The sequence below is a fragment of the Prunus avium genome, chromosome 1 (assembly GCF_965620075.1).
Source record: "Prunus avium chromosome 1, drPruAviu1.hap1.1, whole genome shotgun sequence".
NCBI classification, from domain to species: Eukaryota; Viridiplantae; Streptophyta; class Magnoliopsida; order Rosales; family Rosaceae; genus Prunus; species Prunus avium.
In genome coordinates, this window is record NC_142284.1 from 15,863,718 (window position 1) to 15,877,760 (window position 14,043).

Below are 14,043 nucleotides of genomic sequence, written 5' to 3' on the forward strand. Positions count from 1 at the left end.
TCTATGATTTTTTATAAGACTATTCAATTGGCATGGCACTGCTGGAGTCATCTTTACTAGCTTCAGTACTATTAATTATCTGGCTTTAATGGGTTTTATTTGTCCTTCCATAGAATCAGTTGTAATTCATTGTAATATATTCCTCAAAGGAAGCCATTGAACAAACTTGTCCAGCTGCCTCAATAGGTTTGTACCACTTTCTCTTTCTCATCTAGTTTGAAGCTGTTCAGAGAACTTCTTCATCATTGAACAGTCCGACAGCTGCATGTAATATTTCTTCAGTTCAAATATTCACTCAGTTTATTACGTAAAAAATATACTGACATAATAGTTTTTACCCTTAACAATCAATTCTTCTAACCCGAAACAAGCGAAATCTTCTGTACAAAAATCCCGGAAAAAGAACATTTACATTCAGCTCAAATAATATATAATAGCTCCTATATTGTCCTACGTACACCCCTACTTCTTATCAGCCTCCTATCTACATTCAGCTTAGTAAGTCCAGCGACAGAAGTTCAACTCAATCACCTATACCGAATTTTCTGCTCCTAAACATTTGTACCTTGAACCGTTTTTTGCTTTTTCTTTCCTTCTTTTTCCTACGGCAGGGTAGCTATTACAAGCAAATTCAATTGACCAAAAATAATTGAAGTGTGGTTTCTAAGCTGCTTTACAAATAGTAGAGATAATCAGAAAAATTGAGAGACTCTATGCCTGCTAACTAGATGTAAAATTTGGTGTCCTATTGCATCACTTGACAGATATGTTGAGAATCACCAGTAGTATTGAGATCGATCGATCCCCTCCTTCCAGCTTCACTATATCAAAAGAAAGGCAATCAAAACCTTCACGCCCTCCCGGGGGTTAACAACAATTATTATTCTCAGTTTTTTGAGTTCTCTACCGCGAGCTTTCTCTAACAAAGCCTTCAAGCCCTCCCATGTCCACTGGAAAAAGGCAGAAGAAGTTTTGCAATCTGCTTGTATAACTTTTATGTTTTTTACACTAGAGTTTTTCTCGTATCTATAACTGTTTCCTGATGTGTTGGGTATCAATAGTATTGAAATGGCCTTCTCCTTCCAGCTTCTTCACCGTAAGTATATATCTGTTAATTGAGTCTAGAGGACCAAATAAGATCATCAGTTACCAAATGCAGACACAGATACTGCAAAATTTGCAAAGGAGGAACCATATATGTCAGAAGAATTTCAGAGATAAAAACTGCGATAGTCGCTTCAGCAGAGAGAAGATCAAACGCTGTGTTCGAGCCATCTTTTCACAGATGAAGGGAAACTTATTGATTCACCTAAAGAAACATAAAATCTAAAAACAAATGCCAAAGCCTGATGAGCAAGCAAGCAACAGGCTACAGAGATATTACAAAGAGAAAGAGGAAACAACCACCTGCCACCAGAAAACACAACAGCAAATTAAACACAGGAAAACAAGAAGACAAGTCTGAAAAAGGACTTCCATAATCATGTACAGGAGATAATTTTATTGCAGAAGAAATGAAGGCTCTGCTTCTCAAGCCATAAAAGGTGTTTGATATGTCCTCTGTGAGGGAGAAGCTCAAGGTGAAGGCAGGACAGTTTGTTTTTGTTTTTTTTCATTTTGGTCAATAAACGCAGGGACAGTTAGGCCACCCATTTTTGATTTCTCAAATTTAGTTGACTGTTAAATTTGGTCAAAGCTTAAATGTATTCTGCCTTCCAAAACAGAACGCTCAAACTCCATAACCTAAAAACTACACGCCCTTCAGCCTCACACCCAAATATCAGATTTTCTCTGTTTTCTTTTATTTATTTTTTTGAAGGAGAAAGAAAGAAAACAACAAATCTCCAAACAAAAATAGAAAGGAAAATAACTAGAGGTGTCTCTTCGATTTCCTTCTTCTTCTTCTTCTTCTTCTTCTTCTCTCTCTCTCTCTCTCTCAAAGTCACGAGAAACAATCTACAGGTAATTCAAATTTCTCTTCCCATCTATAAAATTCTTCAGATTTTGAAAAACAAACATATCTTTTTTTTTTTCTTCCTTGCGTTCTTTTTAAGCTACACACCCTTTTCATCCCAAACCCTTTTAAGCTTGAACACACTTCTCTTTTCCTCTGTAATTCGCAACGCTTTCTCTTAACACATTTCTCTTTCTTATTTCATTCTTTTGAGAACTTGCAGACTGTTGAAATTTCATTTTCATTTTCTGATGTTCTTGTGTTCTTTTCAACCTTTGGTCAACCCACCAGCTGAAACTCGGGCTTTCTTTCTGTTCTCCAACCCTCGTTTCTCTGGGTCAAGGGCTTTTGGTTTTCATTGATTGCCCATAATTTTGTTCTCCATTCTTGTTCCATATTGATGCAGTGCCCATAATTTCAACTGGGTTTGTCTTCCTTTTCATTTTTAGCCATTGGTTAATCTCTGCGGTCTACCCTATGCTGCCTCAGCAGAAAAACCCAGCTGGGGTTTCCCAATCTATGCATCAGCAAACAACTTCAAATAACAATCTTGAGGAACCAGATAAAAGACCCTTCTCTATAAGGTGATTGATCTTCGCATATATAATATATTTGGGAGAGAGAGTGCTTTTTCTTGTCTTTTTTATATATCTTCATCTAGTTTTTCAGATTCTATTTCATAACCTATATTTGATTTTTTTTTTTTTTTTTTTGGAGTGGAAATGCATGTTTCTGTATTTTGTTTTCAATTTTGTTCCATTAATTTGAAATACAGAATACTGTTTCTTTAATAGAACCGTGCAATTTTTGTTCTTTCTGTTTTGGGGGTTTTCAGAAGAACAAGTTTGGAGTAAACTAAATTTCCAGGTTATGAACAAATTTCGGTTCTCCCTAATTTATGAGGTCTTGCTCTTTTATTTATCAGTTCTGTGAGTGAGTTTCATGTTGATTTCCATTCGTATATATCTGATTTCGTGTATTTAATTTTTCCTTTGTTTCCTTTTGTACAATAGTATCGTGCATGTTCATTTTATGTTGAAGAATGAGTTGCACTACATTCAACTTAAAATTTTTTGCTCCAAAAATCAACTAGCCTCTCATTTATAACTATTTCTATTTGCAGACAGTATGTTCTTGCTTGTCGTCAGAAAGATGTCTTTTCTAACTGGCCATTTCCAGAAAAATACTTGCAAATTTGTCTCAATTACGGTATTAGTGATGTGTTGCCGCCCCTTGAATCCCATAATTCAGCCATCCAGTCACTCAGAGGAGCTGTAGGTTTGAATTGTACTCAACAAGATGATGAGAATGTTGATTACTCCGAAGATAAAGAACCAGATACCATTGAGCAGGAGATTGAAGATGAGTGTAAATTATACTCTGACTCTGAGGAAGCAGTATCGGCCCTTTCAATCCAACATTGCCATTTATCTCCTTCAAATAGCAGTCATAAGCATGAAGAAAACAAGACTGGCTTCAGTCCCCACGATGCTTCCAACATTATGGTTTCAACAGATCAACCTTCAACACCTTCAACTACAATACCAAGTTCACACCTTAATGTTATTCAGTGTAATAAAACATTGACTTCTTCTACGAAGCCGAGGCGTATGAAAAAACAACACAAGGGTAAGCATAAGAAGCGGTCGATGGCGAGTATTTTATCTGTAGCCAAGCCTTGTACATCAGAGGATCTCCTTAGAATTAAAAGATTGTGCTGTGTTTCGAGCGCACCTCTTGAGCAGGGGGGTGAAGGAATTGAGAATATGATCGATGTTAGGCATGATTGCAATTCTGATCTAACCAAGGATTTCTCGAGTGAAAAGCTTGAAAGAGATGATAGCGAAGAACCCAAGCTCAGTATGCTGTCCGGACAAAAAATTGTTGTGAAGTTCAAGTTTAGCGGTTGCAAATCCGATGTCTGAAGCAAAAATTAATAAAACTTGCAGATTAAATATGAGGTAGAGTCTCAGCTTCATTATCTTTCTCCTATAATTGATTGTATTTGCCCCATGTTTTATAGATTTTAGTTACAATTAATTTGATAGCACCTGTTCGTACGCATAGAGATAGAGTTTAAGTTTAAAACGATCTGAAACGACAATTGTCTTTGATTTGACATTTCATTTTAATATCTGTATTCCTAGATTGTTAATAATAAAACTGACACAGAGAAGTATTCTCAGAGCATGTACATTTGCTAGTTTCCCCTATGAACTTTAACCAAAATATTCTTCTCAACTTCTTTATCAGGCTACAGACAATGTTTATTAGCTCTGCTGCAAGTTATGCTCTATGTCAACCTACAGCTTTCTTCTTCATGGCAGGTCGCTATGTAAGAAGTTGAGGATTTTGTCGGAGGCAGTATAAATTCTTGAATCTTATGGTATAGTTTATGCAAAAATTCCAGCACTGGGAGCTTCCCAGTTGGTTTGGCATTATTCACTCAATGTGGAATGAATATAGGGTAGTTCAAGATATGAAGGTCATGAGGGACAGTAGGGATGCATCCGGTTCTTTATTTCAAACCATACCCAAGTTAAGGAAGCGCATATGGTCTCTTATCATGCTCAACATTTTGCTATGTGATGTCAACTTATTCGTTGTAGAATTTTTGTGGAGCCACCATGGTTTCTTTGTGTTTTTGGCTGAAATTGTCTTTCATTTTGAAGCTCTCTCTGCTGAGCACAATGATGGGTACTTGGAAAGAGGTCAGCTTCATGGGCTATCTGGTACAGTTTGGGATGCATGGGATTGAGATCCCCGAGTTGTCATCTCCTTTTAACATGTCATTATCTTTGCTTGATGAATACGAGGAGTGAATGAACTTTTGGTGATGCCTCAAAGACCCAAACATGCTCGTTTGAAATGTCCTCCTGTGGCTCGACCAAAACTCAATGTAGATGGTTATTCAAAACCAGATTTGAGGTGCTACTGTTGGGAATGACAAAGGCGAAGTGATGGTTGTGACGATGACCCTTTGGGCGGCACTTCCAGAATGAGATTCTGGCAATTTCATGTGAGTTGAAGCTTGAACTGGATTCGGTGTTCCATTCAATTATAGTGGAGCCCACATCTGAAATTTGAGGATGAATGCATACGTAGCTAATGATGGAAGGCATATAGCTACTGTCTCAGTTTCTTTTCTTTCCTTGTGACTATTTTCCTAGAGGTTGTAATAGGGTATCCGTCACCTTACTCCTTGGCTATAAGGTTCCTTACAATCAGATATTGATGTACGTACCCATTTCATATTATTAATTGACATTGAGAATCTTTGGAGATTGACCAGACAATAAGAGCTTCCCAGTTAATGAGGCATGCACTTGATTATAGTTTTTGTTAGAATACAACTCAACGGAATATTGATTGCCTAAATATATAACCTCAATGGCACTAGTGGCTGCTCTTAGTTTTCCAAAAACTTCTCTTAACAGTAAGAGAATATGATAGCAATATTTCCAAAATCATCACCATAAATGTTGGATAAATTTAATTTCTATTTTCTTGGTTGCTTAATTACTAGAATTGGGGAGAAACAGTACTTCACTTAAATTTGGGTTTTCCCTTGCATCACACGACATAAATTGTTGAGAATCATCATCATCCAAAAGATTTATATATAAGAAGAATTAATATGTAGTAACGACATCTGCTATAAATTCTTAAATCACCCAAATTAGAGGAAAAGTCGAATAATTTTCGAGTAAACGTGCATGTAGTAATTCTTCGATCTAACGGTCAAACTATAGAATTTCTCCAACTTCACCGCAATTTCAATTCTTATTTTACCGTTGGCTTTGAAGAACCAAGTAGGCAACTTTTCTAGCTATGAAATGCAGTGTTGTATGCTAGCATATACCTCAACTTTCATAAGATACGGCTCAAACATTTCTAATGAAACACTGATAAACTTCCGACTACTACAATGCTTTACAAATAAGATGTTTGAATGGAAAATGCAAAACCCTAAACACAAACTTGCAGCAGATTCACATGCAAATTTCCTTACGTGCAGATTAAGTGTTTGACAGACAAACGGGTGAAAATAGACGTTTAAATAAAGATTCAGTTAGGGTTTAGGGTTTGACAGACAAGAGATTAAATAATAGATGCAGCACTCTCAACTATATCTATAGTGAGGAATTTTTTGGCTGATGTTATATGGCTAGTCTTAGCCTTGCGATAAATATTGGTCCTTACTATAGGATCCCGAGCCTCTACATTTAGCATATGTACATTGAAACGCATTTAGAGCAATCTTAATCATTTGATTAATCTAATGAAGTATAATTAGTCCACGTCATCAAAATTATGTTATATTAAAAACTCACCCCTATCATTTTCCCCTTGCCCATCTTTAATGAGATCATTTGGAAAAAAAAAAAAAAAAAATCTTTAATGAGATCAAATTTATTTTTATTTTAGTGTTAATCAATACCCTGGACTTGCAGACACGCATTGCTCATGGCCGCCATTTCTCCTATGATCCAACTTCAACCCCAATTTATAGTTTTAGTCTCTGCACAAAAGATGTTCGAATTAACGTTCAGGGGCTTTGCTTATCAAAGTCCATGACATTAGGAGTCCGGGAAACTACAATAAATAAGATGAGTAACCGGTAAGTGATAAGGTACAATAGGAGAGTTTTAATTTTACGTAATTATAATGACGTGGAATAATTCAATTCGTTAGATAATGTTTGAAATTTCTCTAAATACGTATAAATACATGAATGCTAAATGTAGAGGCTCATGATGGATCCCTTACTATATACCTCATTTCTTCTTAAACTGAAAAGACTCAATTTTTATTAAGCAAATAATATAATGACACATGTAATTGGTGTAATTGGTGTTTATCATCACATTAATTGTCGTTGGTTAAGCTTGCGTAATTTAATCTACATGGTACATAAATATAAAAAATTATATTCTTCTAACAACGACTCATGTGATGATTGGTACGTTGGTGAGTGTTTTCCCCAAATCTCACCCAAGAAATAGGCCAAGTGATGTGTTGCCCGAGCGAGCCACTACCATACTAGAAAAGTCTGGTAGAATGGGAATTAGCTTGGCATGACTTATTTTTCTATGTCTTCAACAATCAAAGAACTTCACACTTTATCTAGCGGAGTGAAAACAAGACTTGAGTTAGCTGAAAAAATTAAGTAGAAAGCAAATGAACAAGATGAAAAACTTGATTCGGGCCGGCCGAGGACTAGTCAATTGAGACCAAACAACGTTTGTTCATACCAATATAGTGATGGAGTCTTTGAAATATTGTGGATGTCTATTTGAAATTGGTTTTGAGATCAACCATGATTAGCTTTGATATCAGTTATGATAAGTTGTGTATCGATGATGACTTAGACCGTCATATTCGTTGGAGTCTTGACTTATGCAATTATTGGCCCCATCCCATATTTGAGATGCTATCTTAGCCTCACAGCTAAATTTTTTTCAAATATTCATTACCCTTTGTGTGCATAACAAGAATTTCGTAAAATCTTTCGTAAAATATTTTGGAAAAAAACCAATATAAAGTGCAAATTTTAGCACAAATAAAGGAAGGAGTAAAAAGCGGATATGGGTTAATCAAGGTGGTTAGACCAGATATGCTTCCACACTACAACCGAGTTTCAATTCCCCTTCCGTAATTTAGATTAGTTTAAAATAGAATATCATTTGTATTGAAAAAAAAAGGAAAGGAGTAAAAATGCCCTCTAAATTTTGTGAACCGTTTGAGTGAATGCACAGAAGCAAAGTCTGTGCACGTGTCAACAAGAAGCAGCTAAAGGAAGCGGCTCTTTCATCTGCTTCCTTTGCTTTCTTGTATTCTGTGGCGCCAAAATTCAAACACTATTCGTGCTCGCAAAATGTACTCACAGTCACAGGAGCTCCTCCGAGACTACCATGAAAATGAAGAAGAAGAAGCTTCGAATTGTCTCCGACAACGTGCTCACAGAGCCATACACGCTCTTCCTCCGAATCAAGCAAGGCGGCTGCATCTGCTTCCCCAACCTCATCTCCCACCGTTCACGTGTCCTACGCCCTCTCTCAGCTCTCTCAGGCCATCTCCTCCCCTTCCTCCGCTCTCTCCTCGCCTTCCATCCTCACTTCCTCGTCTCGCTTCTCGTCCATGCTCTCTCTTCCTTCGACGACGACCCCAACGCACGACAAGTCGTCCATCTCATTTCCGCTCTCTGCGATTCAGCCGCTGCCTCGCTCTCTGCTGACTTCGTCGCTAGGGTTTCCGACCGCCTCTCTTCTGGTGCCTTGGCCTGGAGTCGCCGTCATCTTTATACGGTATTTCCACCATTCTCTCTTTGTTGTCTGAATTCTGGAATTGCTGTTGAGACTTAAAATTTTCCGGTTGTGATTTGTTTTCTGTTTGCTTCCTGAGAAAATAATTAGTGTTTCTCGGTAGCTAAACTGTGTATGACTGGGTACGGTAGGACGAATGTTGAGAAATTGAGCTTGATTCTTCTACTGTTTCTCATATTAAAACTCTGCTTGTTTGCAAATTTAAATATCAATTTTGAGATTTAGATACATACTTAGGGTAATGTTTATTTTCTGTTTGTTTCCTGAGATTATGAAGGAAAATTATGAATTCTGTAATTTTTCAGTAATCAAACAGCATATGATTGGTTAGGGGTTAGAAATTCGGTGGATGAATCTAATAGTTTCTTTGACATTAGATTGCTCTACTCTACCAGTGAAAATGAAATTTGAGTGGGCAAGCTAGGCCTTGAAGGTGAGAAATCCGAGTCAACAGTCACTACATGGGGGTGATCAGATTTCTTACGTTTTTTTAATTTTTAATTTTTAATTTTTTTTTTTTATGAACATCAGATTTCTGACTTTAAGCCATGACTTTCATATCCAAGTTTAATGGCTATGGTTTAGAGTCTACAATGAAGTCTCAAGAATGATAAGCATCTGTGCACCCACTGGCTTCTACTAACGAAACATTTTTCAACAAGATCTTTAAGACTTGCATGTTATTGATATCAAAACATATATATCCCTGCTAACAATTCTGCCATTCTTTAACTGCAGCTTCACTGCTTAGGGGTTTTGTTAAACTGCTAGCAGAATAATCCTTACGCTCACATTAGAGACAAATATGGCCTCATTACCAATCTTGTTGAAGGTCTTCAATTACCAAGGTAACAAATAAAGAAAACTGATGTTCCTTTTTCCATGCATTTACCACACTATAACTAAAATCCTCTATTTTATTCATTTAACACAGGTAAGAGATTCAGGGAGAAATCCTGTTTGTTCTATATAAGGTATCTGTTCTCCAATATGCATGAGAGGTTGGTGTTGGAATTGAATTTTTATTTGCCTTTTGCCCCAAGCTATTGTGCTTGTCTCTAGAGGCCCTCATGAAGACCCAAAGCGATGATGTTCGCTTGAATTGTGTAGGTCAGTATTCCACTTCTTGAAATCTTTATTGTTGTGCCTTGTAAGTTGGGTCCATTTTCCCTATAGCACAGCTCAGCAATATATGACTAGCATGGAATTGATCCTGACACCTGTTGAGGAAACAATTATAATTTTAAACCTCTCAGGTAATATATAACTCTTTGGGGGAAGTGATCCTGACACAGCATGGAATCCTCCCCATTTTACAAACACATTTCCTCATTGGTATCAGTCCTGTCTTCTCTCAACTAACAATTTCCATATCACTTGTCCAGCGTTCTTGACAATGTTGGCTCAGAGAGGACTTTTCGGGGCTGCATATGCAGTTGATTTAAACAGTAATGGTTCATCCAAAGGTGGTTCAGTTTGTCGTTTGGATGCCTAGGCTTCTTTCCCACAGAAAAGATGAAATGGAGTGTGTATCAGATGCTCGGTTCACTAGTAGGTGTTCTTATGGGAAATGATTCTGAGCAACCTATTAGATGCTACTCTATGTCTCCCATCTGACCCCATTGATTTTCTCATTCTACTTGAGCAAAAGAACTCCTGTAATTTAGAATTATCTTCTTGCCAATCTGCCATTTCGCTGATTTCATACACAAGTTCTTTATATGATGAACGGTAATTGAGCTTTTGTTTTCTAGATTCGTTTGGCTATGTTTTTTACAGTACATTTAACAATTACAACCTACTTTTCTTCACATCTTTACTATTTTTCTCCCCAGACTTGCAGATGATAAGTTAGTTTTAGCTTCTCTAGAGCAATATATTCTGATAAAACAGTACTGATCTCCAAGGTGGGATCCACTGATCCATTTACAGTAATGAGGCTGGTTTATCTTTATGGTCTTTATAGGGGTCTCGCCAAGGTTAGCTACCAAATCCCCTACAGTCCAGAAGCTGAGAGAATCCTGTTCAAGATATTAAGTGAAAACGAATGGGATTTGCATTCTGCAAGAATTAATCCAATATCATTGAAGTGGTTGTTTCAACAAGAGAAGCTCAGCACACCACTGTCATATCAGCTTCTGAAATTTAGTGGAAAGAATATAGCAAATGGCATCATTGTCCATGGAAAGAACAGTCATATGGTAAATGTTAATTTAATTGCAGAATTAATAGCAGGAGGAGATAATCATGGATCAACACTTTTAGTGCCATTATTGACACAACTTCTCGAGAAAGAAGGACATGAGAATGACATTATTTCTGTAGTGAATCTAGTGGCAACTATTATCGATATATTTCCAATTGCTTCCAACCAGTTATGCTTGCATGGTATTGGGAGTGCTCTCCGGAATCTTTTCTGCGAATCAACTTATACACAGTCCCCACAGATATCCACACCCAATTTAGTTTTAATTTTCAAAATTTTATGCTCAGTGCACCATGAAACTCTTTCTGATGATGAATGTTGGCTTGCAGTGACTATGAAGGTGACTTAATTTTGGCGATTCCAGTTTTCTTGCTGCCCCAGGAATTTAATGAGACAGTGTCTTCTTTTGTAGTTAATAAATATTATCACCACAAGAGCTGCAGACGGGTGGAATCAAGAATGTCTCTTAGTAATTGGCATTCTTTGTTTAATTTTGCATCATTCTTCCAATGAAGTGCTCATAGCACCTTCGAAAGCCATTATTTTCAGCACTTCTCTAGTCTCTACAATCAACAGCGCAATTCATGAAGCATGTCTAAAAGGACCAGCATTGGTTGACCACGATGAGGAAACAAGCTCTGGAGAAGTTTAATATTTGTGCTTCTACAGAACTTCTTCTCCTTAAGAAGGTTAGTTCCTCGTATTTCTTCTCTTTAAGAAGGTTAGTTCCTCGTATTAAATTTAGCCGTACAACTGAATTTTGCTTTTGAAACTAACTGTTTTTTTTTTCTTTCCTCCATTTCCTCCAGTTTGCACACTGTTTTACCAGGGATTGTGGACTGGAAAAATTTCTTTGATCCCCCAGATAGGGTACAGCCGATTTCCTTTTTCCGGATATTCTGCCATGACCTATGCAGACTAGTACATTTTGGATCACCTTTGGTTAAACTTGTTGCTTAATACTGCCTGTTGGAGTTGTTTACCTGAATATCTGATCAGAGGAATAGAACAGGGGAGCAGTTGGTATGCACCATGGACTACCTAATGTCTGTAATGGCTGTCCTAGAAGGCTTAATTTTCTACAGTGACCTCAATGGCTATGAATTGTGGCCTCTGCCTATCAATGATGTTGGGTTGGGGATTGCCAGGAATGCAGGGGACAAGTGTGACTACAAAGAATAATTGGAGTAGGATGATTGTGGAATAGCTGGCGATGTCTTTAGCAATCCCATGCCTAGCATCAAAAAATTTCATTAATCTTCACAAGCCTGTAATTCATGTAGCAGTTACATTGTTAAAGCTGCCGAAGGTTCTTGAGTGGATGAGATCGGTGTTTGATGATTCTTGCATATCTGGCATCAGTCAAAACCTTGCAGAAAATGATTTGAGCACAGAGATTGTGCTTTTATTTCGAGCTCTATTGAAGTCCGAGTACTTAAAGGCTGAACAAATTTCTATGCATGCACTTTTCTGTTCTGTTGATTTTGTTCGTGTCCTTTAAGGAACTAAAATGAGGTTTCCTTTTTTAATACTTCAAACATGAAAATGGGTCAGTATACTTCTGTCCAGTTTGTTTTAGAATGAAACACTGGCTGAAGGACTTTCCTTAAATTTTAGCCTTGGTCATTTCAGGCAGCATATTAAAAAGAGAGATAACGCAGTTATTTTACACATTGCAGGCCTGCAGAAAACAGAAGTACACTGACAACAGTCAAGATGAAAGTGCATAAGAGCATAAAAAAAAAAAATAAAAAAAAAAAAGCGCGGTCGCCATCCTGGACGACATGGAAGAAGTTTGTGAGTATCTCATTCACTTGATGTTATCCGAGTCTTGTCTAGACAGGGAATCTGGAGAATTAAATTTTGGGGATAAGAGATTGTTAAAAGAAATAGACCACCTCTTTTAAACATTAACAGTAACAGAGGGCGGCTCAGAAAATCATTTAATTTTCTTTATTGAATCTCCATTTCTCATTTCATTAACAGTAACAGAGGTGCACTGAGTGAGACACCTCCCATTTTGATCATTAACTGCATAAAGTGCTTAGAACTGAAGAGACATTATAGAATCAAAATACCCTTTTGTTAAACGTAAATGCATTTTATATTTTGCCTTGATTTACTTTCGTTGTCAAAGACTTAGGCGCAGAATATAAGCTGATCACAACACTTCATTAATTTTTAATAGGCTAATAAGGAATGAATGAATGAATGAATGGTACTTACTTTTCATAAAAATTCCTGAAATATTGATCACTACCAAATCAGTGGTCACTATACACAATTTCACCTAACAGTAACCGACCAAAATCGATCATTTTGGCCCCGGAAATTAACATATGAAAGTCTCTCATGGTTTTTAAGTTATCTTCAATAACCACATGTTTCTCCATCTCTTCGAGGGCAAGACGAGCAGCTTCTCTATCCGTCTGCCGCTGCTTTTTGATGAACTCATTGGCTCTCATAATTTCTGCTTCTGCAGCTCCAAGCCTCTCGTTCTTGGCTTCGGTGGTAATTGTTGTAGTGTAGAGAGCATGGTGATGTTCTGCTTTAAGGATTGTGTTGGCAAATCGAGCCTTCAACATTGCAACCCTAGCAGCCCTTCTTGGAGACAGATCATTATTCATCTCGTGATCAGATTTAGAGGCGGCTTTGACAGGAGATGCACGACAGAGATGAGGGCGTAGAACTGTGACTGGTGTTTCACAGCCACTCATGAAACTACTGCAACCTTTGGTTGAAGAAACCTCAGAAGAAGAAGTTGATGGCGTATAGAGAAGGCCATGATCAACCACTTCAACTCCCTTGTTCAAACCCAAACCACCTTGAAATTTCTTTTCCAAACCCAGCCCGTTATCAACTTTGTTTTTCTTGGAACCCAAGCCACCGTCCACTTTCTTCATTAAACCACCTTCAAGTTTCTTCTTCAAGCCTAATTTACCACCATAACCACCACGACCATTTTTCTTGAAATCACCATCTACATCAATATCGTCAGTCTTAGCTACGGTCCTTTGCCTTTTTTCCCTCTTTCTTTCTTGACCCATAAACCACGTTTGAATTTCGGAATCGAAGTCGGACGAGGAGGAGCAGCGGGCACGCTTCTCAGTCGGACGAGGAGGAGGAGGAGCAGGGAAAAGCATGTTGTTGAATTTGAATGAGATAGAAGAAAGTGGGCAAGTGAGGAATTAAGGGAGATAGAAGAGACTGAGAAATATAGAAACCCTAACCTACCGTGTGAAATCAAGGGAAGTGAAACGAGTTAATGAGGAATAAAAGCTCAAATCAATCCTTACGAGAGAGAGAGAGAGAATGAATCCTTATTTGATTAGGAAACCCAAATGAACTATAATTGTTTGCGTTGCTATATACCCAAGCAACTGGAAAAGTAGCTTTTAAATCTTCACTACCGCCTCTGTCTTCTCTCCTTTTCAATATTTTTCGGATATTTTCTTTTCTTCCTCTTTTGAGTCAAAGTCAAATCTTTTTGACAAAGTTCAAAGTAAATTCATTTGCATCGTATAAAAAAAATTCATTTGTTTCACTATCTATTTTTT

At 37.4% G+C, this 14,043-nt stretch overlaps 2 protein-coding genes across 4 annotated transcripts; both read left to right on the plus strand.

The window, feature by feature from the left end:
- The first annotated feature begins 1,709 nt into the window (after nucleotides 1–1,709).
- Nucleotides 1,710–5,101, plus strand: LOC110749178 (uncharacterized). 3 transcript variants are annotated; one of them, XM_021949230.2, is made up of 4 exons: nucleotides 1,710–1,962; nucleotides 2,404–2,538; nucleotides 3,078–3,915; nucleotides 4,208–5,101. In XM_021949230.2, exons 2-3 carry the CDS (start codon nucleotides 2,432–2,434, stop codon nucleotides 3,877–3,879), a joined length of 909 nt encoding a protein of 302 aa, XP_021804922.2. In that variant the 5' UTR covers nucleotides 1,710–1,962; nucleotides 2,404–2,431; the 3' UTR covers nucleotides 3,880–3,915; nucleotides 4,208–5,101. The 3 variants fall into 3 exon arrangements, with proteins under 3 accessions (XP_021804922.2, XP_021804931.2, XP_021804906.2); XM_021949239.2 differs by having other exon boundaries at nucleotides 1,710–2,538; nucleotides 4,627–5,101; XM_021949214.2 differs by having other exon boundaries at nucleotides 1,711–2,538; nucleotides 4,282–5,101.
- Nucleotides 5,102–7,869: 2,768 nt separating this feature from the next.
- Nucleotides 7,870–12,038, plus strand: LOC110749334 (protein PUTATIVE RECOMBINATION INITIATION DEFECT 1-like). The gene is given in 6 exon segments (XM_088246931.1): nucleotides 7,870–8,262; nucleotides 9,055–9,128; nucleotides 10,116–10,167; nucleotides 10,169–10,189; nucleotides 10,191–11,175; nucleotides 11,296–12,038. Coding segments are annotated over 5 exon segments (1,185 nt in total). The 3' UTR covers nucleotides 10,836–11,175; nucleotides 11,296–12,038.
- The last annotated feature ends 2,005 nt before the right edge of the window (nucleotides 12,039–14,043 follow it).

Coding starts and splice junctions, on each gene's coding strand:
- LOC110749178 (XM_021949239.2), top strand. CDS start 2,432: ATGCTGCCTCAGCAGAAAAACCCAGCTGGGGTTTCCCAATCTATGCAT. Junction 2,539..3,077: donor AAAAGACCCTTCTCTATAAG/GTGATTGATCTT, acceptor TTCTATTTGCAG/ACAGTATGTTCTTGCTTGTC.